This window comes from Thamnophis elegans, chromosome 1 (genome assembly GCF_009769535.1).
Source record: "Thamnophis elegans isolate rThaEle1 chromosome 1, rThaEle1.pri, whole genome shotgun sequence".
Lineage (NCBI taxonomy): Eukaryota > Metazoa > Chordata > Lepidosauria > Squamata > Colubridae > Thamnophis > Thamnophis elegans.
The window spans coordinates 44,769,003-44,794,917 of record NC_045541.1 but is presented as its reverse complement, the minus strand read 5'-3'; the positions used below and the strand labels follow the sequence as shown (position 1 = coordinate 44,794,917).

The 25,915-nt window shown below is 40.3% G+C and overlaps 1 protein-coding gene across 1 annotated transcript in view; it reads left to right on the top strand.

Moving 5' to 3' along the window:
* SPOPL (speckle type BTB/POZ protein like) overlaps positions 1-3,833 on the top strand; it is a 40,110-nt gene extending 36,277 nt beyond the window's left edge. The window contains exon 11 of the mRNA XM_032215285.1: positions 663-3,833. Coding sequence (XP_032071176.1) covers positions 663-807 — 145 coding nt within the window. The 3' untranslated portion in view covers positions 808-3,833. The remainder of the gene's footprint in view (positions 1-662) is intronic.
* The last annotated feature ends 22,082 nt before the right edge of the window (positions 3,834-25,915 follow it).

Sequence of the window (25,915 nt, the reverse complement as noted above, 5' to 3'; positions counted from 1 at the left end):
TGGGAGATCCATTGCAGCTCACATATAAATTGCAGTATTGAATGAAGTGCAGGAGTGCGCACTCTCTTAGTCCCTTCCCCTAAATATTGCCATCTGATGGGAGGTTTGGTTCCACTCTTTTAGCGTTCAGTAAGGCTTTGAAGACTTGGCTTTTCCCCCTAAATGTTGGGAGATTAGATGATGGCACGTTAGCTCTAATAAGCACTAGGTTTTTGTTGCTTTTAATGTTTTTGTGTTTAGTTTTATAGTTTAATATGGCTTTTTATATTATATTTTATATTAACTTTTGATTGGCAGCCACCCAGAATTGTATGAAAGATGGGGAACTGTATAAATGTTTTAAATAAATAAATAAAACAAATGGCTTTGTGATTCCTACTCACAACAAGAGAGGGATTTGCTGAAATGTCAAGCAAGGTTTCCCAGTCTTTCAGGTACTGAAAAGTAACTTTTTGCAAGCCTTGATCACACAAGTTGGCTTTGGTAATCACTGACTAAAACTAAAAAAGAAAATGTTTTCATTTTGGTTCCTTATCTTCCCCATATCTCCACTTGGAAATATGTCTTGTTCATCTTTATATAGCTTGACCTTTGAGTAGACATGCCTATAGTATTTTGCAAATCCTCTCAACCCACTTTTTGTGCATCTTTTTTCTTTACAGTCAAGCCACAGACATAACGGAAACCGCAGGATGGAAATCGATGATCCACTCTCATCCCCACTTGGTCGCTGAGGCCTTTCGGGCCCTGGCCTCTGCACAGTGTCCGCAGTTCGGCATTCCACGCAAACGGCTAAAACAGTCATGAAATCTTCCATGAACTCTCGGGAACTAACGCCTCCTAGTCCATATCCAGAAGGGGTTTTGCAAACCAACTGCTCAAATGTGACCCTTCTCTGCAGAACAGAACCAGAAAGCTTTTAAAGAACGGATAAAATATATGGTTTAATAATCAGCTTTAAATCAGACTGATAATTCTCCAGTTCACTGAAAGGCCTTAACGTCAACTATTCTAGTTCATTTGTGATTTTCCTGTTTTTTTGTTTTTTAAATGATGCCTCGTCGTTTTTGACTCGGCTTTGTAGGATTGCACTAGCTCCATAAGGCAGTAATGCTGATCAACGAAGACCGTTTTCAAAAGGATCTTCTTCTATTTTCCTTTTTTTTAAATCCCAAAATGAAAATTATCGGTTGGTCTTATGGTAACTGGATTTCAACTAGCCCCCTGTTAAAAAAGCACTTGAACTGGGGGCAAACAAGCGCTCCAGTCCAAAATATTGTATTTAGGATGTATCTGCCTATCTTCAGAGAGTGCTGTCAGGCATGCAGTGGCAATATACTACTCTGAATATAATTTATTTTTCATTGGTTCAGGTGACTGAGGGAAATATGCAATGTCTTGGCTCAGAAATGTATTTTACTAGTATTTATAAATGCTTACTATGTGAGTGTGCCCATCAGTGGAAAAAAATAGTAATTTTTTTTTGGCCCATGTTGCTTTATGATCCATTGTTCTTTTACCTTGTACTGAACCAGAGTGAGAGTTGGTACGGAGAGGAAATAAGGGATATGTGCTGTGGAAGAAATGGTTATTTCTCAAATAGAATACATGGGAGATTAAGGATGCTTAAGAGCGACCAAATGTCGATTTCAGAAATGGGCCAAAATGGAATCTCAGTATGCACTTTTAATGTGTAACTTTTGTATGTTGTGTGGTACATATATATTTTGGTTTTGATAAATATGGTACAGTACTTGTGGCCTAACTTTTGAAATACATTAAGATGCCCACAGCCACATGGGATTTAGTTTTGTTACTGCAAACAAGGAGCGCATGACTTAGAGATGCTGATTTTAACTTAATATCTTCAAGTGTTCGTTCTGTTTCCACACTTTGGGTAGGCTTAACTCTGTTCCCTTAGTGTGTGTATGCACAAGCCTATTCTCACTAGTGAAAATTGCACACACACACATCTAGCAGGAAGAATAGAAGTCTGAAATGTCAGTATTTATAAGCACTGACTTGCTCTTTTTAGCCTTCATTATTGTACTAGCATTGTGGATGGTATTGAAATTCTGCCTAATGTGAAAAGGAGCTTATAAACAACCTTGTAAACTGCTTGTAACAAAGAAAGGTTTTTTTTAAATAGTTACTATAATTATTGTTACTATTATTCAGAATTTAGCTTTAATGCCAACACTTTCAGTGTGTGTGTTAGCATTGTTTACAATTGGAGGGATTTCTCTGCAAACATGCACATTAGAAATGTTTTATTATCATGGATTTACCTTAATAATGGTGATGTGATATATCTGTTGTGTGGGAGAAATTGCCTTGAACCATAAGTAAAGGGAATTTCTTGTGCTTTTGCATAAAAGGTTTTAGGTAGCCCATTTGACTGACATGCTCAATTAATGAAGGTTTCCTTAGTTTTTCAAAAAATATTCCCTGTTTTCAGCAGGAAAGCATTAATTCAAAGATCTAAGGCACATTTGTTCTGAAAGATTATTATTTTGAATATATGTAAAGAACAGTTGGGAGCAAAAAAAAAGAGTGCTTCCAAACCAATGCTAAAACTTGAAACAAATCTCCATTCTGGCTCAACTCTTTCTTTCACAGAAAAGGTCAGTGCAGAATTTGAACATGCATCCTTGAAGCGCAGTTAAAAGGACCATTTTTGTGGTTTCAATGGGCCTGAACATTACTCAGTGAACCAAAGTGGTACAGCACTGTTCTATCCAGAGATGTGTTATAGTTTGTAATATTTCTAGGAAGTTTCTGTTTATCTAAATTAAGATCATGTACAGGTAGGTGTTCTTACCAGTGAAATTAAAAGAATGTAATGTCCCACAGTGATAAAATAAGATTTTGCTGCACAGTAAACAACATATTCATATAAGCAACTTTGCATTTTGAATGTTGCAGCTATAATATAAAAGTGACTTGAATATTTAATAGAGTGATTGTCCATTTCAGCTTCTTCTGGTAGTACTTGATACAGCAGTCAAGAAGAACATCTTAAACATTTTCGTTAAACATTTTAAAAATCTTAATAGCACACTTTGTACCAAAAATATCAAGCACTGTGTGATAAGAACGAAGTACTTGTTTAAGACATTGTATCAAAATTTACAAGATGTTGCCATAGATGACCTTAATAGCCAATCGTATGAATTGAACTAATAATATTGTTTTACTTGTTGGCTACAGCAAAATACTCAGTAAAGTAAAATTAATGTTGTTTTCTATGGATTTGCTAATCCATCTTTATTTTCTCAAGGAACCACATTCAGTGTTTGCATTCTTCCAAAAGAGCTGGCAAGAACAATCTGTATTTTCTCTACTTACTGGCTGAAATCTGGAAAGTTTGTGAGGATGAGGAAGCCCACCCTTACTCCCAGATTTTCAGCTCAAATATCAAACTGCTGTGTTTGGCTTGCCTGTTCTGTTCCTCTTCATAGGCCTTCAGTATCAGACCTCTTTCCCTGACCCCAAAGAGAGCAGCCTGCATGTGTTGTGTTATGGTGTATGGGTTTCGTAAGATTTGTTTTCTGAAACATGGGACTCGGATTTCTGCTAAAAGCGATAGTTACCATTTAAATTACTTGTGTTGATGATGTTTTTCAATGAAGGAAGCCTCAGTAACTCATCCAGATTTTGGCAGTCCATTTACTGCACGCTGACATATAGTGCCCGGTGGTTTTTTGAAATGCAAGCTGATGAAATGAAGAAAAAAAAGGAAAGTTGTGGGAGAATTTAGAGAGAAAGACTGATATAGAAGTCATTAACATTGTATCTGGCCAGCTCATCACAGTTGTTCATCTCAAAAACTGGAGATGCCAAATATTTTTTAAAAGATATACTTGTTTCTGGTAGCCAATTGCAGGTTGAAGATAGCTCTGGATATCCTAGAAAGAGAATTATTAAGATGAGGCATAGCTAAGGTATGTGTGGCTGCTTTTGTTTTGTAATTCCTTGATTTAAGTATGGCAATGTGATGAGTAATGGCTATTTGAGAGTACTTGGCAAGGCACTAATGGCTCTATTATAAAGGGATTCCTTCAAGTTCAAGAAGTTGATATTTTTGTCAACTTCCTAATAAAAGGTATTGGGATAACCATTGAGGCATGCTTTGTTTTAAAGCTATAAAAGATTTCTTAAACCAATTGATGTGTAGCCCAAATTTAATTTTTATTGACTGGATTGATCGGAATCCTTCCTATGGACTCTAATTAGTTTCAGCGCATTGTACTGTTGCATTGATTTTCTTGCTGTTTTGCTTGCAGCAAATGGACTATCTCTGAAATGGATGCACATTATTTTTATCAGTGTTTGTTGTGGTTTGCGTTTATCATACTCTTGTAGTCTAGTTTATGCTGGATTTTGATATGTCCCAATGAAGGTATATTTTTGAGTCCTGTTTTAGAATTGAAAGATTGGAAGAATTCAAGCCTGTGCTTAATTGGAAATTATCCATATTACCTATCATGTTAAGACACTTGCATCAAACCATCCAGCCTTTTATATCTGCCTGATGTTAACAGTGAATTACTTCAGTGAGATACTTTTTGTACCTTGTTGCTGAAAATATTTTTGCATTTCAGGACATCAAGTTACAATAAAGTTGTTACTTATAAAGAAATATGTGCACATTGATGTCTTTGGGATATTGACTTTGCTACAGTTCAGATTCCCCTAAGAGAGATAAAATAGGCACAACCTTATAGATATTGTAATCATCATGTTGTTTCAAGTTAAAGAAACCTTTTCAGAAGACACAATATTTTACTTTCTTGTCTGTGCTGTTTTCTTTTTTTAATTTATTTCAGAAACAAAATAAAAAAATCAGCCTATTAATGATAATTTCTTTATAGTTGACTTCCAGTTAATGGAATCCCCTTCACAAGGAATTAAGTCACCATTGCTGGTTTTTTATTTAGCTATATTTAAATTTTATGCTGAAATTTTCAGCAAAAAAAAGGAAATCCAAAGCAAGCCGGCATAGCATCTTATGAATCAGCCACTGATTCATCACATTGCTATAGGTTCCAAAAAATAAAAGGTTGACAAAATTCCATTCTGATGTTAGGAAAATGTTTTATTTCCTTGCTTGCTTCTGTACCTGAAGGAAAAGACCCTTTTATCTTAAAGAGCAGCAGCTGCTCCCTCCTCAGAAAGGCTGGATTCAATTGTGTGTGTATATGTGCATGCACATGTACATGGTGGGATGCAGTGGTTCAGTGGCTAAGACGCTGAGCTTGTCGATCAGAAAGGTCGGCAGTTCAGCAGTTCGAATCTCTAGCACCGCATAATGGAGTGAGCTCCCATTATTTGTCCCAGCTTCTGCCAACCTAGCAGTTCGAAAACATGTAAAATGCAAGTAGAAAAGTAGGGACCACTTTGATGGGAAGGTAACAGTGTTCTGGAGATGTCTTTGGACAGCGCTGGATCTTCGGCTTTGAAACAGAAATGAGCACCACCCTCTAGAGTCGGGAATGACTAGCATATACCGTATGTGCGATGGGAACCTTTACTTTTTTATTCATGTACATAAATATGTGTATAATTATATATCTCTCACCTTATTTTTATAAATACCTCAAGGTGGCCAACATACCTAATACTCCATCTTTTTATTTTCCCCACAACAAAAATTGGGTGGGTTGGGCTGAGAGAGTGGTAGCCCAAAGTCACCTAGCTGGCTTTCATGTCTAAGGGAGGAGGACTAGAACTCACAGCCTATCAGTTTCCAGCCTGGTGTCTTAAACATTAAACCAAATTACATCTAAATAGTGTTAGTTTGGCAAAATTATGTGCATTAGCCAGCATGGGTGGCTGAGGGATTCTGGGAGTTGAAGTCCACAAGTGTTAAAGTTGCTAAGGTTGGAGACTCCTGGTTTAAACAAAGACTGGAACACGATTGGATTTTTGCTATGTCATCTTGGCTTGGGCCTGTCTTCAGTGAATGGTAGACAGCCTTCCATTTGTTGAAGGGTGATTGTCGGTCCAAGGCATTATTTGTTCGTGCAAAATTCATTAAAGCAGAAATTCTCCCAGCAGAGATCTCTGGCATTTTTCACGCATATTAAGGACATTTTGAGAATACTGGTGGTCATGTTGGACTTTCTGAATGTAACAATCCAAAGTCTCAAAGAAGTGCTTTCAGTTCTGGAATGGCATACGGGGAAAATTTTTATGATAGTTTTATTTTTGGTGCTTAAAATAACTTCTTTAACTACTGAAAACAAAAAGAGGATCCTCCCAAGTTTTGAAAGCAGCTATTTAAAGAGCATTTAAACTACAGGAGAAGAGAGAGAGAGAGAAACTATTTTCTAGGATTAATAACAGGGTCCTACTTTTGACAAGCTGACAGAATTAGAGAATTGAAACTTGATGAATCTTAATTTTTTCCCCGTCATGTCGTTCAATTTTCCCAAATTATTTCTCTAATTAGGTCTAGTGTTTTTGTGAAGGAAGGCCTAATGATAATTAATACATTCTTTTAATCTGCATATTCAAGCTCTGGCGTATCAAAAATATGCAGATTTGTTGTCAGGGCGAGTCAAACTTCCTTGGTGGGATAAATGGTTGAAATGAACATTTCCCAGATAATGTTCATTACTGATAAGTCCACAGGATTTTCAAACCCAACCTTTTCCCTCAGGTAAATCTGTTCACTTGATGAGCAGCTTATTTGGGATTGAACCTATTGAACCTCTTTAATAGCTTATTATAAGGGACTCGCCCACTAAGTGAGTTTGTTTCTTTATGGCAGTAAATGGGAGCTTGTGACTATAAATTATCTCCACCTCAGAGAACTTCATCCGTATGTTTGTTATGGATTTGGAGTGAAATTTAGCAATGCACTGCAGGAGTGGAAGGGCTGTTCTACTTTTCCAGTTTTCTCCTCATTAAAAATATCCATTCCTCATGTATCTTTCGAAGCCAAAACTCAGAGCTCCGCAATTTGTCCCACTTCTCTCAAACCTCTGTTTTTATTCTGAGATAAAATTAACTCTCACTCAAATTGAGTTTTATTCCCAGTGCCATTTGTGTACAGTTACATGTCATTCTTTTGGCAACATTATAAAAGGGATGTGTCATTGCTCTTATCTAAGATTTTTCATGTTTCCTCCTAGCCTACCCTATAGCTACAGGCTATAGGGTAGGCTAGAAACAACCAGATCCAAATCTACTTAGGTGTTATCTTTTGTTTTGTTTATAGATCAGCCTAGTGAGGCTAGGTGGGCCATGTAAATACCAATAATTATTTCAAATTTTTATTTTATAGTTATGAACCATAATCCTAAACCAACATATAAACTCCCACCTTCTTTTGTGAGCCTTCCAAAATCTCCCAACTGCACTGCTAAATTTTTAGAATGCACTTTTTGCATTTCGTTAATAGGAAGTCCAGGATAATAAGCAGAATAAAAGAGAAAGAAGATAATAAAGTATAAAGGCCTGTAAATAGAATAGAACAACTGTGGGAAAAGAAAGCAAAGGTAGTACCAAAAGTAATAGGCACCTTTGGTGCATTCCCAAAATATTTGGAGCATCACTTGAACACTATCAACATTGACAAAGTCACCATCAGTCAATTGCAAAAAGTGCCTTTACTTAGAAAAGCTTATGTCCTGCGATGATATCTATTAACACCATCAAATGCCCACATCTGCCTACCCTAGGTCCTTGGGAGGAATTTGATAGGTTGGCAAACATGCCAAATCCAGTCTGAATATCTGGCTGACTGTGTAATGAGTGTTCTCAGTGTGATCGTAAAATCTTAAGCCATAGGTAATGGGTCGAACTGAAGCCACTTTACAGGTCTTTTTTGTTCTAACCAGTGAATAGACAGAACTTATCCTAGAAGCTGGATTGAACATCAAGGAGGCTGAGCCTTCTAGATAGTTTTAAGATTAAAACATGAGCCATAGTGGCACAGTGGTTAGAATGCAATATTGCAGGCTAACTATGCTGAATCTCACAGGCTCAAGATCAACTCAGCTTTTCATCCTTCCGAGGTTAATAAAATGGCCCAGATTGTTAGGGGCAATATGCTGATTCTGCGAACCACTAACAGAGGGCTGTGAAGCTTTGTGAAGCAGTATATAAGTCTTGAGTGCTATTGCTATTAACTCTCAGAGTATTTATCAAGCATGCTCCTTTATATATGTGTACATGCTGTTTGGTATTTTTTAAAAAATTGTCACCTTTCATTCTTCATTGGAAAGACAACAGATCTGGTCTGGTGACTGGGCAGAGAAAGCAGTCATTTCCATCAGCTGAATCGTGCCAACAATAGGAATGCTATCTGCTCTGCATGGACAGACTTTGCCATTGCTGTCCAAAAAGAGCAATTATGAGAGCCGGTGTGTGTAATTTTGCTAATACTACCTGACTTCATGCTTCCAAACCGCAATAATCAAATTTATTTGTGATGAGTGTTGCAAAGAATGCAAATGGGACACTCCACTGAGCACTTGTGAATGGTAAATAGACCATGAAATTATTTTCTCACAATAGTTCTACAAAATGTACACTCCTCTCACCCCACCCCATTTTGCCTCCTATTTAAACCAGCATTGTGCTGTAGGAAGACTGGAAATTAGTGAGGGGACAATTAATGGGGAAAAAAGATCAAGCGGAAAGTCTTTTTGACAGCTAGGTTCACTAGGAAGAAAGTAGGGCTGGTGAAAACAGCTGAGCAAGATATGTATTTCAATGGAACATAAAATAAATGGCTCTGAACAGTAATCCATAGCTTCAAATACAGGTTCATCAAAGTAGAAGTGTCAGGGTATTGGGAAGAGACATATAGCTGCCTTTGTAAATACTTTTGCATGTCGGCACTGATCTGTGCTCATAATACATTATAAAAAGCTGCAGGCTATATTGTCGGGTTGGCAAGAACTGGAGTTCTTTTCTGCATTGACAGATGACAAAAAATGGAATGCTGTTGATTTGCATGGACTATTTTTTAAAGTGATTTATTCAATATGCCACCATTATTATTTTTACAAACTCAAGGCAGCTTTCAAGTGCAGAAAATCAGGCGGTTCAAATGACTACAGGTTTATTGCATGCTAACACTCTCCACAAGGATCGGAACTACTAATGGTCAAAACGAATTGGCAGTAGAGAAGAATTAATGGAATTCAAGTGGGCTGGACTTAAATCTCTTGTGGGCACAGGGACTCAAGACTGATGATACATTTGATCCCTCCCCTAGGCTCAACCTGGTCATCTCTTACAGCAGCAAACATACCTAACACTCCTTCCTCCTATTTTTTTCTACAACAATCTTGTGAGATGAGTTGTGCTAAGAGAAAGGGGAACTGGCCTAAAGTTACTCAACTGACTTTCATGCCTAAAGTACAACTAGAACTCACATTCTTGTACTTCTAACCTGGAGCCTTAACCAAAATGATTAATTTATACTGAACATGTCCAATAGTTGTTGATTAGAAACAATATATATTTTACATGTAAGATGCTAATGTTGGAAGGTTCCTGCTCTCCCCTCTTTAAGATCTTCCTTTTTAAAGAGGCTGACTCCCTACTCAAAGCAGGAACCCACACTAAAAAAAATCCTGCTTAAATACTATATATCCAAATGAAGGGAAAAGGACCATATCTTTGAATTATCTATCTTGCTGAAAAACAGCCAATGAATGCCTTCTCAAAGTTACAAAATAGGTAATTATAATACTAGTAGTGAATACGTAGCAAAATACAGTCCTAATACTGGTAGTCTTCGACTTACAAAGGAAGTTCCTTTGACATCCATGACTTTTGCTCTGCTACAGTGTGCATTATCAGCTGTGAGGCCTTCTATAGAGAGGTGTGTGCCTTTCCAAATCATGACCAGTCAATTTAATTTACTTGGCAGACTCCAATCAAGGTGTAGAAACATGTCTGTGACGATCAAGAGAAATGGAAGGCACCTGAGCTAAATTTCACGTGTTGCAAAGGGTCTAAATACTTATGCCAATGTGATATTTCAGGTTTTTTTTTCTTTTTAATAAATGTACAAACATTTCTAAACTTCTGTTTTCACTTTGTCATTATAGGGTATTGAGTGTAGATTAACAGGGAAAAAATGAATTTCAACAACTGTAGAGTCAGGCTGCAGCATAGCAAAATTGATAAAAGTGAAGGGGTCTGAATACTTTCTGAATGCACTATATCATCTGTCTATTATTTTCTTTTCTCTCGTTTTCTTTTTCCCTCTCTCTCCATCTCCATCTCTATCTTCCAGCAGTGGTTACTGTTAGAAAGTTTTTCTTAATATTAAACCTATAGTTTAAGACAGTTATTCCATATCCTGCACTTTTAGATAGAGGAATTGGCTTTCCTTATGTGATATCAGTCAAGTGAGCACCACTGTACTTCTCTCCCACCTAACCATCTGTTTTTTTCTTCTCAAGTCCAAATATTTTCAGTTCTTTCAGATTCTTTTAGTAAAACTAAATTTCTAATTCTCATAATTCTCAGCTCTGGTCTGTCAGAATCCTTCATTTGAAAATCCAAATGGACTTACAATAGGGAATCTGACCAATATGAAACAGAGGGGAACTCTTCCATTCTGTGACTTAGATTATACATCTAATGTTGCTGTCTGAAGCGGTGTTGGCCCTTTTTTAAAGTCGTAGTTCCAATCATTTTTTTAGATTTATAGTCTTTTTCTTCCCCTATGGCACTTAGCCGCTTTGGAACCTGAAAACATAAAGTTTAATCACCTCCAATAGCACTGGGGGACCTAAATAATCCTTGAATTTTGCTTCTTTCACTGCTGTTATGCCTTGGGGCTGTATGACTGAAAGGCAGCATATTCTGGTTCCCAGGCAAGATCAGAGAAAACAAACATCACTGTAAGTAGAAATTCCAGTCCTCATCCCTTAATAAGCAGCTATATGAAGTTTCCTGCTAGGAAGGACACTGAACTTCAAATGACAGTTCTGTGAAAGTACAGCTGCTGGTAAGTAGTTGCATTTAAAATTGAGTTTTCTGATCAAATCATTAGAATTATGTTCCTTCCAGAGATGGTCCTGGAATTCATTTTCTTTTATCCTTTTTCTTTAAGATTTCAGAGCTGCAGACAAGAGCTGCCTTGTTTTTTAGATTCCAGACAATGATTAGAAAAGGTTAGGAATCTTACCAATGGTAAATAAAAAGAAAACTCTTAAGAATCTATATATTCTTTTTCATGGGTGCTTTTGTTTCTTTTTAAGAGCTGATGTTTAGAGCTCAGAGTCAAATGACACAAACCATGTTACCCAAAAATAGACCCTGAATAGGGCCCCTCCAGAGACAGTTTTTAAAAGAAGAACAGACAGATATAAAACCTCTCTGATTCTTTTATTGTATTCTCGGAGATTCTGAAGTATCATTCTCACTTTAATAAAAAAGACCTGTTGCTTTCCTGTTTAGGCATCGGTGTATGGGGTGTCCTCAAGTTATGACCACAGTTGAGCTAGAATTTTTGTTGCTTTGCCACAGTTAAGTGAATTTTGCCCCATTTTACAACCTTTCTTGCCCCAATGGTAAAGTGAATCACTGCAGTTGTTCACTTAGTAAAATATACAATTCATGCACTATCCAAAATGAGAACATATACTGTAACTACTGCCCCAAGGTCAATGAAATGGAGACTGATAGACTCCCCAAGTTATGTCTACTAGAGCAGATAAAATCACAATCTCAAATCTCCTGGATCACCAAACCAACAAATTTTGTAAGAAGCTGTGGCCTTCCTGTCTCTTGCGTTAACAGGAGAATGATTTAAAAAAAGAGCTGCCCAAAGAATTAAGGAGCTAGAAGCACAAAATGATATAGCTATCCTTAGTAAGGTGGGTAACTTGAAATGGCTGAGCAAATACAAACATACTTTTCAAATAGACAGCTATTTAAAGATACAACTGCCAAAACATCTTAGGGAGATATTTACACAAGCGAGATTCAAACACCTTGACACAATGGTCAGATTTGGGAGATTCCATTTATACTCTACAATGGATGTCTCTGCATTTGCAGAGTGGCAGAGGTAGAAGACCTGGCTGATATCCTATTTGATTGTTGCCTGTATAAGAATGAGAGACAGTCCCTTGGTCTATATACCAAACGAATGACCCATTGGGATCCCCATATCAAAACAATTTACCTTATGTACAGCCAGAATCTGAAAATAACATTTAACACAGCACAGGACTTAAGCAGAATGGTTCGGTTGAGATTGGAATATGTGGGGCTGGGGTTGATTGTAGGGGTGACAATTGCCAAGTATCTGAATTTTGATCACGTTACCATGAGGATGCTGCAATGTGTGAAAAATGATCATCAGTTACTTTTTTCACTAAACTTTGAACCTTCACTAAAAGAAAGTTTGTAAGTCAAGGAGTATGATGCCACCTTATGTATTTGTTTAACTTCTTTCATGTGACTCTACATGTTTAGTGTAACATATACCAGAAGCCACTTCAAAAGCAATTTACCATGCAGAAAAGGGGCTGAGGGGATGGGGAAGTTAAAAAACAACAACTACTTAGTTACTCAGCATTGCTACTCCTTTCTTCAGTAAGGTATTTTAAATCTGTGTTTTCCATCTACATATCCTCCAGACTGTTTCATTACATTGAGGATAATGTAAATCTCAAGTTTTATTCTTGAGTTGTGTTTATTGGATAGATCCTCCTCATCCACCGATAGTTTCCATTATGGCACAAAATAGAGAAGGAATCACCTGATGTCCTAATATCCGTCCTCATTCTGATGTTATTCTGTACATAAAAAGTTTAAAATTGGAATAACCAAAGGTCTCTCTCTTTCTTTCTAGGGCTATCCATGTTCATTATTCACAGTCTTGTTTCCAGTGTCTTTGAAAGTTCTCTGTCTTTTGAAATATTGCTAGAGATAAAGTATATAATTAGTATAAATTCTTACCGGGTGTTCATGTCTCTCTCTGCCTGCTTTTCTCTGTCTTTTATCTCATTTTTTACCAGCTGTTTTTGTTGTTTGTGGAGATTTAATAAATAAATATCAAACTACATTTTTTGCTAGATGATTGGTGTATGCTTATTTTGATATAGATGTAGAAACTGACTGGGGGAGTGCTGGTTGCAAGCTAACTTGGAAATTACACATACCGTATATACTCGAGTATAGGTCGATCCGAATATAAGCCGAGGCACCTAATTTTACCACAAAAAACTGGAAAAGTTATTGACTCGAGTATAAGCCTAGGGTGGGAAATGCAGCAGCTACTGGTAAATTTCAAAAATAAAAATAGATACCAATAATGTTTTTGAATATTTATTTCAAAGAAAAACAGTAAACTAGCTCTGTAAGTGGAAAAGAGGGTCAACAAAAACAATATGGTATCAACAATAACTTTAAAAGTACAAAAACCTTAGCTCATTCAGCAACCAAGCTAAAACACGAGTTAAAATCCTTCAAAACTCATAGGCTCATAATATACATTCTACCAGTGTCCTGCCTGTGCCCATTGAATATACAGCCTGTCCTGTGTCCATTAATTACAGCCTGCCATTGCCCATTGAATAACATATACAGCCTGCCTGTGCCCATTAAATATACAGTAGCCATTGTAAAAATTTGCTCTGGATAACAAATTATTATCACACAATACCGGTGTATTCAATGAAATACTTCACTCACCTCATCTCCATGCAGTTTAAATTCATCTCCCTGGAACACTAAGTTCTCTTTTTATTTGCTAAACTGTTGGACTCCTACAGTAGCATGCAGCTTCATTTTCAGACTTTGCTCTATTGAATGATGCCAAATAAAACTTAAAAAAGAGGAGATTTCTGCAAAGTTTGTCCAAATGTATGCATGTACAACATACCTGTGTTAAAAATTCTTCTCTGACACACACACACACACACACACACACACACACACACACACACACACACACACACACACACACTTATTTCTTGGTTATCCCAAAGGGCCACAAAAGCATCCCATTGCCACTGTTGCTTTCAGCATGTTACATTCCACCATGGATATCTTTAAAGAAAGAATTTGAAACTAATAAAGGATGTGCTGTCCAATTTCTTAAATGAATTATATTTGGTGTAAATAAAATGAACCCTGAAACAATTACGTTGGCCATTGATGTGTTTGACCCTTCCCTTGGGCTCAGCTTGGTCATCTCCTACAGCTATCAGTCTTTTGCATACGTGGATACCAAAAGAACAGTTTACAGATAATCCTTATTTAGTGAACATAACTGGGACTAGTATCTTGGTCATTAAATGGTTGTTAAATGAAACTGTGACTGGGCTGAGGATCCTATTCAGTTTTCCTTTGCTTTACAGGTCTTTTTCACCATCATTATAGCTGCAAACAAAACAATCACTAAACAAGGCAGCAGATACAAGGGGGTAATTCAGTCCACCTCATCCCTTTGTAAAACACCCCCCACCCCCAGCCGCTCTGTGAAACACCCCCCACCCCCAGCCGCTCCTCAGCCCCACCCGTTCCCAGACACCTGATGAGTCAGCACTACTTTCCCAGATGGGGACAGCGCACCCAACGCTTAGGTAGTCCGAGAAGAAGCGGGGAAGGGCCCCACTTCTTCTTCTTTCCACCCCACCTCCGCAGAAGGAAAACTCAAAGCATCACGGCGATCCCGGGAAAAAGAGGCGAGCCGGGGAGCGGCGGCATTTCTCTCTCTCTCCCTCTCCCTCTCTTTGCTGCGACCTGCTGCCGGCGGGCAACAAGGACGGCCACCCACGCCGCAGATCCACGTCCAGCAGGGAGGAGGAGGAGGGAAACCCACCCACCTGTCAGCCACGGGAGAAAGGAAGTCGGCGAGCGGAGGAAAAGACGGGGGAAAAGGAAGCTCGGCGGGTGAAATGCGGTCCCCGCCAGGATCTCACCTCGCCCTCTTAGCCTCCCCACCCTTGACACACATGCACGCACACGCACCCTCCGCCTAGCCCGCCAGAACATTCCCGGGTGGGAAAAGCCGGGGGTGGGGGGAAGAGAGAGAGAGAGAGACGCGATCGCGTTCCCGGCAGTCCAGAGCAGGAGGCGCTTTTTTCCAAAAATAAACACCGTGGATCATCTATCTCAGTGTTTCTCCACCTTGGAGACTTGAAAGTGTGTGGACTTCAACTCCCAGAATTCTGGGAGTTGAAGTCCACATATTTTCAAGTCTTCAAGGTGGAGAAACACTGATCTATCTAATTAATATAATTAGTTATAATTAGTTGGGAAGGAAAAGCGCTTGGTGCAAAGAAGGACTTTCTTTCAACCAGCGGAACCCCCTGGCGCAATCGGGCTGCGATTGGCGGCCGTCCTTGCTACAATCCGCGCCGAGCTCTGATGAGGGGGAAATTAGATTCCGGCTGATGCGGCAGGGGCTGCGCTGGTGGGGACGGGTGGAGGGGATGGGACTTGGAGTCCTACCATCTTGGCGAGTGGGGAGTCTCATCCCACCCCGCCCCGCCCGTCCCCGCCAGCGCAGCCAGGCTGCGATCGGCGGCCGTCCTTGCTACAATCCGCGCCGCCCGCCTCATCAATGGGGTAAAGTCCTTACGTCCAGCTCTGATGCGGGCGTAAGGAAAGTCCTCTCTTTCCCCCTCATCAGAACACAAGCCCGGGAAGCGAGTGGAAGTTCTCTGCGCGACTGAAACGGAAGCCACGGCAGGAGAGTGAGGCTGCTGCCGGCCATTTCACCTCGCGCAGAGAACTTCCACTGGGTCCCGAAATGGAGGAGAAAAAGGGGCGCCCCTTTTTCTCCTCCATTTGGGCAAATTTTTCACTGACTCGAGTATAAGCCGAGGCAGCTTTTTTCAGCCCCAAAAGTGGGCTGAAAAACTCGGCCTATACTCGAGTATATACGGTAATAACTTTTTTAATACTAATCTAACCTGGAAATTACCCATAGTAATTGAGTAATGTTTTGTTTGTTGTTTGTTTATTTTATTTATATGCCGCCCTTTTCCCCCGAAGGGGACTCAGGGCGGCTCACAACTCAAACCAGGGAAGGGGGATACAAACAAAAAATTAAAACGACACAAAACAATACATAATTTAAAACACACAACAGTCATACCATTCGAGACGGGGGCAACAATTCTTTAGCCCCAGGCCTGTCGGAACAGCCAGGTTTTAAGGGCTTTGCGGAAGGCCTGGAGGGTGATGAGGGTTCGAATCTCCACGGGGAGTTCGTTCCAGAGGGTCGGAGCAGCCACAGAGAAGGCTCTCCTCCGGGTAGTTGCCAGTTGACACTGGCCGGCGGATGGAATTCGGAGGAGGCCTAATCTGTGGGATCTAATGGAAATGTCTTGCAAACATATATGGCGAGTATGGGATGAAGGAAGACTATTTTAGGGTTATGTGTGAATTTAGCCAATTGTGGTTTATCTAACAATCCATGATTTTGCATGATGCTCAGACCCACTCTATAGAAACAATATTCAAATCCAATGTTCCCTATTTCCAACATTTTAGTTCAAATAATTATTTCAAGATTTGAGATTATTATGTGTTATAAAATCTATAAGTTACTATGTATACATTTTATTTCAATAGCATTATGAAACTTCATATTATAATTGAATTACATTTTTGTTAATTTACAGTCATCTCCCTTTTTCCAATATCTGGCTGCAAGAATACAGCAGTGAAATAAGTAGTTACTATAAAAATAGAGGCATCCATATTGATTTAGCCAAATTCACATGCTGATGATTTTGAAGCGCAAACTGGTAGATAACCTGACCCAGAGGTTTTACATAGACATTCAATAAGAAAGGAGTGATGACTGAACTCTGTGCCAATCCACAAAGCAGGGTGCCTAGCCCTTGGGAATAACCTCTTCCTCACAACCAATATCAACTGGAACTGGTCCTGAAGGAAGGAAGAGAACCGGGGCAAGAAGGCACTCCCATTTCCCAGCACCCAGAGCTTGCCCCCCCCAAAAATACCATGATCAATGGTCTTGAAAGCCATCAATAGATCAAGAAACACAAGACTGGATGAACCACCTTCAGCCCAACTCTGCCACATGTCATCAATAAGCACATCCAAAGTTGTCCCCACATAGAATATTAACCTGACTTGAAGATGGCTGAGATGATATGCTTCCTTCAGGTTTCTTAACAACGCAGTCCAACCGTTTTCTCAACAATCTTCTCTAAAAAGAGACAGGATGATAGATATCTGTTGGATCCAAGGAAGTGTATCCAACATTGCTCCTTTCAAGGTTAGAGGCATCACCTCTCTCCCTTGAAGCTGACACCATAGCCCTAACCAGAAATCACTTCCTGGTTATTCTATTTCTGGAGGCAAGCTGTACTGAAATGGTTAACACTGTCTGGTAATTGGGGTGGTTTGGGAAAGATAACCAGATATAACTTCCTGCATTTGAAGAATTTTGAAACATTTACCTTTTAATGGATTTATAAATATTTCACATATATTTCCACTTTTTTCATATTTGTGAAGGTAAACTACACAGAATGTAGTATTATCTAAAATGTTCTGTAAAAATCTTGGTGGAGGCCCAAGCTTTCAGTGCTCACAGTTATATTTCGCATAGAATTTGCCAGGGCCTAGTTTTCTAAGATACCATGTTTCCTAGATAAATTCCTGATAAATTCAGGACAGCTGTTAAAAGAACCCTTTGTCTTATTGAGTTTACCAGAAAAGGCTGATGGGTATTCCCTGCAGAGACTTTCTTCTTATAGAACAGCTAATCCCCAAGGTAAGATGGTTCCCACTATTATGGCTTCCTAAAAGCTGAGTCTTTCAAAAAGCTTTTGGAAGATATTGTAATTACAGGCCAAGGGTAGGAGCCTGAAGGTCTCATTCCATGACAGAATAGTTGATTTTATGTGGCTTATTACTTCCATATCTTGAATACCACCTAGAAGCCTTTGAAAGTAAGACAGTTAAAAAACCAAATCAATCCAATAAATAAATAAAGTGTGTATTATCATCCTTTCTCTTTAATGTTCCCCACTTCCACTGTGTGGTTCCTCCTTTTTCTTACAATAAATGTTCTTACCCCGACAGCCACTGTAATCTCCAAGTTAGCCCAGTATATGTGACTTCTATTGATTACTATCTCAGTCAGTGTATTTATATCCTAATTTGCTGAGCCATTCAAAAATGGTATAAATTATCCGTTGTTTCAATAGCTAATCAAGGAGATAATTATGAAAATATGCATGTGTTTCAAGAATCTTCATTGGACAAAGGATATTCCTTCTCCAAGAAGAAATGAATGCATTTTTTTTCAGCATCCTGTAAATTATGCTATCATATTCTGGACTCAATTAAAATGTCAGTCATATTTTCCATAGTTCAAACAGTCTGTGATCTACGCCTCCGGGCAGGTTTCTGTGTGTCTAGTTCTGATTTGGCCACACTAATAAAAGAACTGTATGGAATGAGATATGTGTTGAGCAGGACGGCAGGATGTCAAATTTGTACCAAAATAATGAGTTAGCACCAAATGCTAATTAAATATTGATGAAAGTCATACTTTCAATTATCTTCATTACGGACTGATATTTTATGTAGACAGTAAAGCTTGGAGTAGGAACACATATTGTAATTAGTTATGCAGTATAAAAAAATACAAGTTATTTTTCTTCTGGGAGGAAACTATGCCTGAGCTGAAAGAAATTATTCAGCAATGACAAAAAGGCAGAAATTCCCTGTGGTGATTCAGTTTCATTTAATTTTTGTAGAGCTAATGTGTGCATTGGAGTAAGGATTTTTCTGATAACTGCAGATTCAGTTGATAAAAAGGATACAGTCTTAATCAAATGAGAGAAAGTGTCTGGGTGTTGAGAGAAGTTATTCAATATATATATATATATATATACACTTAAAGTCACAACCCCTGGTATGCCCAAGTATGGGAGGAAGGTCACACTTCCACTATATATATATATATATATATATATATATATATATATATATATATATATATATATATATATATATATATATATATATATATATATATATATATATATATATATATATTTGTATATTTGTATATTTGTATATTTGTATATTTGTATATTTGTATATTTGTATATTTGTATATTTGTATATTTGTATATTTGTATATTTGTATATTTGTATATATAAATCAAAGCCTTTTATGCATAATCGACCCAGTTCCCAGAAACTGGGATCTGATTGTTCCAGGTTTGTGTGAGCAAACAACTTTGTTAGAATGCAGCACATGGCAAAGTGGAAATGAAGATGACTACGTGAGGTTTTTATTAGTTTAGCTTTGGCTAAGTATGACATATGAATCTAACCACTGTGCTTTGCAAACCAAGATTTATGGTTTGGTATCTGGGTGTTAAAGGAGCCTTGGTTGTGCAGTGGTTAGAATACAATATTGCAGTCAAACTCTGCCCACAACCTGGGGTTTGATCCTATGGGGCTGAAAGGTATGAAAGGTTAAAAATTAAGTGGCTAAACTTGTCATCTGGAAAACTTGACAACTCGGTTCGTTAGCTCAATTCTTGCAACGGGATGAACTTCTGTTACTTGCCCCAGCTTCTGCCTACCTAGCAGTTTGAAAGCATGCAAATGTGAGTAGATAAATAGGTACTACTTTGGTGGGAAAGTAACAGAGTTTAGTGTATAGTCATGCTGGCCACATGATCACGGAAACATCTTTGGACAAGGCTGTCTCCCTCGGCTAAGAAATGGAGACAAACACTGTCCCCTAGAGTCAAACACGACTGGAAAGGGGAAGGCTTTACCTTTATATTAATAAATCCTAAAGATGTCAGCTCTTCAAGGTAAACTGGGTTAAGAAACAGCTTTCACAAGGACTACTGGAACTCTACTATTGTAATAATATCTGGAAAGCTTGCTGCAGTTTCCTTCTGCACTCCCTTATATTACGTAGAATCAGGACAGGATTATTTTAATTTCTTTTTTAATTTTCTTATGCTTACTTCATTTTTATGGTTGAGATTTTATTTATAGTCTCTTTTATCTGTGAAGAGCTCTTGCATTCCTTCACCATCTTCAATTCTGTCTTCTATGATAAGTTACTAGGATACAGAATATCAATTGCAGGCTCTACACAGATGTTTCTTACCAGATATGTACAATGCTTTAATTATTCATTACTCTGCACAGCTAGAAATGTATTTTGGATTTATATAGGAGTGTTTAATTAACTTCTAGACGGAAATGGTTTCTGTGCAGTAATTAGGTAATATAAAGAGTGCTTTCCTTTCTTAAAACAAACAGATATTCCAAATGGGAAATTCTTTGCCACTTCCATAGCACGAATACTTGACTTACAAATGGTCATTTAATCACCATTTAAAGTTACAATGGCCTCAGAAAGGGTGTTTTAAGCAGTTCTGGCTGTCATAAAATGTCTCCCTCCCCCGGTCATATGATTACATTTGGGTTTGTATGCCGCATGTATGAACTGATCATACATGTGAGCTATTGGCAACTGGCTCATATGTAGGACTGATTCCAGTATCACACCGTCGTATGACTGCAATTTGATACTTTTTGCTAGTTTCCCACAAAAAAAAAAATGCCTTTTGGGTAAAATAAATTTAGATTTTAGATTTAGATTTTAGATTTTATTAACATTTGTAGGCCGCCCTTTTCCCTGAGGGGACTCAGGGCGGCTCACATAAAATCAGGGAGGGGAAGTACAAACAGTGACATAGACACATATAATAAAAGTAATAAGCAACATACATTCATCATTCGGGAGGGGCAACTATCCATGTCCCCAGGCCTGACGGGCTAGCCAGTTCTTGAGGGCTGTGCGGAAGGCCTGGACGGTGGTGAGGGTACGAATCTCCACGGGGAGTTCGTTCCAAAGGGTCGGGGCTACTACTGAGAAGGCCCTCCTCCTTGTGGTTGCCAGCCGGCACTGGCTGGCTGATGGAATACGGAGGAGGCCCAATCTGTGAGATCTAATTGGTCGCAGGGAGGTGATTGGCAGGAGGCGGTCTCTCAAGTATCCAGATCCACTACCATGCAGGGCTTTATGAGTGACTAATAGCACCTTGAAGCGCATCCGGAGATCGACAGGTAGCCAGCGCAGCTCGCGGAGGATAGGTGTTATGTGGGTGAACCGTGGTGCACCCACAATCACTCGCGCGGCCGCATTCTGTACCAGCTGAAGTCGCCGGATGCTCTTCAAGGGCAGCCCCATGTAGAGCACATTGCAGTATTCCAGCCTAGAGGTCACAAGGGCCCGAGTGACTGTTGTGAGTGCCTCCCGATTCAGGTAGGGTCGCAACTGGCGCACCAGGCGAACCTGGGCGAATGCCCCCCTGGTCACAGCCGTCAGGTGGTGGTCAAACGATAGCTGTGGATCCAGGAGGACTCCCAAGTTGCGAACCCTCTCTGAGGGGTATAAAATTTGACCCCCCAGCCTGAGTGATGGAATATTGGTCGAATCTTTGGGAGGGAAACACAACAGCCACTCGGTCTTTTCTGGGTTGAGCACAAGCTTGTTAACCCTCATCCAGTCCATAACGGCCTCAAGGCCTCGGTTCATCACGTCTGCCGCTTCATTGAGTTGGCACGGGGCGGACAGATACAACTGGGTATCGTCCGCATATTGATGGTATCTGATCCCGTGCCTACGGATGATCTCTCCCAGCGGTTTCATGTAGATGTTGAATAGTAGGGGGGATAAGACCGAGCCCTGAGGCACCCCATATGTTAGGGGCCTAGGGGACGATCTCTGCCCCCCCACTAACACCGACTGCGACCTGTCCGAGAGGTAGGAAGAGAACCACCGCAACACGGTGCCTCCCACTCCCACCTCCCGCAGTCGTCGCAGAAGGATACCATGGTCGATGGTATCGAAAGCCGCTGAGAGGTCAAGGAGGACCAGGATGGAGGAATGTCCTCCATCTCTGGCTCTCCAGAGATCATCGGTCAATGCGACCAAAGCGGTTTCTGTGCTGTAACCGGGTCTGAAGCCTGACTGGAAGGGGTCGAGATAGTTTGCTTCCTCCAAGGACCGTTGGAGCTGAAAGGCCACCACCTTCTCAACAACCTTCCCAAGGAAGGGAAGGTTGGAGACTGGGCGATAGTTATTAAGAACAGCTGGATCCAAAGATGGCTTCTTTAGGAGGGGTCTCACCACCGCCGCTTTCAGTGCGGTGGGGAAGTTCCCCTCCCGAAGAGAGGCGGTCACAACCGCCTGGATCCAGCCTCGTGTCACCTCACTGCTGTTAGTAACCAGCCATGAGGGACACGGGTCCAGTACGCAGGTGGAGGCACTTACAGCCCTCATGGCCTTGTCCACATCCCCGGGGGTAACATCCTGAAACTCAACCCAGAGATGTTCCACCTGATCCTCTTGTGCCTCGGCTGGAACTGCGGGGATGGAGTCCAAGTCCGACCGAAACCGAGCAATTTTGTCCGCTAAGAATTGGGCATAATCCTCAGCTCTGCCCTGCAAGGGTTCCCCCGCTTCCCTTTTATTTAATAGGGAGCGGGTTATCTTAAACAGGGCGGCTGGGCGGGACTCAGCGGACGCAACCAAGGTCTGAACCAAATTCAGACTTAGATCCACAATTCAAAGACTGTTGTAAAAATGGTCATAAAATTGGATCTGGTCACATGAATGCCTTGACTTTACAATGAAAATTCTGGTTCCAACTGCAGTCATAAATCGAGGACTATCTATATATTCCCTTTTGGGATATGTAACAATATGCAAAATGCAAAGGAAGAAAGAAATGAATGGTAAGTCAAAGAAATTAAGGACCTGAGAGAAGACAAAATTAAATATGTTGACAGATTTACTATGTTAATTACCAGCAGAATTCCAGCCAACCCAATGGTTTAGTTTAAACTTTTAAAGCTCTAGATGTCTTGGTGCCTGCATACCAAGGGTTTCAACCGGTTCGCGGCGGTCCCCGCGAACCGGTTGGTCGGCGAACCCGGAAGTAAGTAATTTCCGGGAACAGTGAAGGGCCCGCTAGCGCTCCTTACCCGGTTTTGATGAGTTCTGTGCTTCCACGCATGCGCAGGACGCATACAGCGCCTGCGCGATCCTCCAGGAGCAGCTGGAGCATCGCAGAGATGCTAGTATGCATGCGTGCACTGCGCGCGTGCAGGACACCGCCGGCCCCGTTCCAACCGAACCAGTTGGAACGGGGTGAGAAACCCACCCCTGCTGCATACTCAACCAGAATTAGCAAGTCTGGTATTCAACTTGTGTCCCCATTCCACATGAAGTTAAGGGGATGGCAGGCCAGACACAGAACCTCTCAGTTATGGTCACATGGTGGAACAACGTACTCACCAAAATAAGAATATTGCCACCTTGTTTAAAATCCATTGATCTGTCTAGAGTGCTAGGGTGTCAAACTCGGATCTGGCCCACGGGGTGCTTAAATCTGGCCCGCAGGGCCTGTCTGGAAATAGCAAAGGATCAGCTTGCAGTGCCTCTGGCAGCCAAAACGAGACATGGGGTGTGTGTGTGTGTGTGTGCTACCCCCCGTGCCCTCTTTTTGCCGGCTAAGTGTTGCAGGAGGCCATCCAGGCCAAAAATGGGCTGGGGATGCACTGTTTTGGCCAGCAAAGTCCTGCAGGTGTCCATCCCATCTCCCCGCCCTGCAGAGAACTACAGTATTGATCCAGCCCTCAAAGAAATCCAGTTTGACACCCCTGGTCGAGACCATCTTATTTTTTCTCTCGTAACATCGGCCTAGCTGATTCATCCTGTAGGGCTAGTGTGCTATAGATGCCTTCCATTAAACAATGCTATCTCTCAGGATCCCAGAAGTGTGTCTCCTTATAGTGGTGGCTGCCTCTGGAACAAGGTTCCCCTTGAAATCTGGATGGCTCTCAGTCTACTGTTATTTTGAAGAGCTGTGAAGTCCTGCTCTTCACTCTGGCCTTCGCTGAGGGAGAGTGAGACTCCTCTGTTCATCATCCTTGCCAATTTTTCCCTTAATTTTCATTTTCATTTTATACCATACTTTCTACTTTGATTGTTGCAAGTCATCCAGAGTCATTGAAAATTGGGTGGCATAATGTTTAATCATTATCATTATTCTGAAATGCTCTGGGGGCAGGCAGTGATATGAGTTTTCTTTGAAATTTTAATTGTGCGTTAATTGTATTCTGTTTTTATTTGGAAGTTAGATAATATAAAAATAAGCCTGCACAACTATGTTTAATTTATGCCAATAAAATAGTCTATGGAGATTCTAGACATCAAGGTCATAGTTGTCCCAAAATTGCTTTTTTAAGAGGCACCAGTTGCCTCTTGAAAAAGCACCTTTGGGATTAATGCTACAGTATTCACTATACCTCTCTGTACTTTTCTATCCTTGCACGTACTTCATACATTGCCTTTAAATTATTATGTGAAAGATATAATGGACTGTTTTATTAAAAGCAGAAACACCTCCTCCCCCCCATTCTGCTTCATTAAACTAAACAGTTTCTTCTCTATATAGAATTGCACTAGGTGTTCCTTGCTAAGTAACTTCATAATGGAATAGTTAGGAGGGTGATGAAAAAAATGTTATAACCAATGACAACATTTAGAGGGTTTGCAGGTATGTAAAACAAAGCTTAAGTAAGACCATAAGCACAGTTGCAGTTTCATTTACAGGTGAAACTCGAAAAATTAGAATGTCGTTCAAAAGTTCATTTATTTCAGTAATGCAACTTAAAAGGTGAAACTAAGATATGAGATAGACTCATTACATGCAGAGCAAGATAGTTCAAGCCGTGATTTGTCATAATTGTGATGATTATGGCATACAGCTCATAAAAACCCCAAATCCACCATATCAGAAAATTAGACTATTACATGCAATCAATAAAACAAGGATTGTACATAGAACAATATCGGACCTCTGAAAAGTATAAGCATGCATATGTACACAGTACTTGGTTTGGGCCCCTTTTGCAGCAATTACTGCCTCAACGCGGCGTGGCATGGAAGCTATCAGCCTGTGACACTGCTGAGGTGTTATGGAAGACGAGGATACTTCAGTAGCAGCATTCAGCTTCTGCATTGTCCGGTCTCATGTCTCTTATCTTTCTCTTGGCAATGCCCCATAGTTTATCTATGGGGTTCAGGTCAGACGAGTTTGCTGGCCAATCAAGCACAGTAATCCCACAATCATTGAACCAGGTTTTGGAGTTTTTGGCTGTGTGGGCAGCTGCAAAATGAAGAAAGGCATGAAGTGCTCCAAAATCTCCTGGTAGATGGCTGCGTTGACCCTGGTCTTAATGAAGCACAGTGGTCCAAAGTCCTGTTGCTCAGTAGTCCAAAGTCCTCTTTTCTGATGAGAGCAACTTTTGCATCTCATTTGGAAACCAAGGACCCAGAGTATGGAGGAAGAATGGAGAGGCCAATCAAGCACAGTAATCCCACGGTAATTGAACCAGTTTTTGGTGCTTTTGCCAAAAGTTGCTCTCATCAGAAAAGAGGACTTTGGACACTGAGCAACTGGACTTTGGACCACTGTGCTTCATTAAGACCAGGGTCAACGCAGCCATCTACCAGGAGATTTTGGAGCACTTCATGCTTCCTTCTGCAGAAGAGATTTATGGGATGCTGACTTCATTTTCCAGCTGCCCACACTGCCAAAAGCACCATAACCTGGTTCGTAATTCGTAATTTAATAAACCTATATGCCGCCCAATTCCGTAGGACTCCGGGCGGCTTACAAATACAAAGATAAAACAAAAATAAAAAAATAGGGGAAAGACGAGAACAAATTTAAAAGGAACACACCATACACTCGACCTAGCTGGGGGCTGGACCTCCTTCATGGGTCAAGAGCCCCAGGCCTGCCGGAACAGCCAGGTTTTGGTGGCTTTTTGGAAGGCCGAGAGAGTGGGAAGGGTCCAGATCTCTGTGGGTTCAATGACTGTGAGA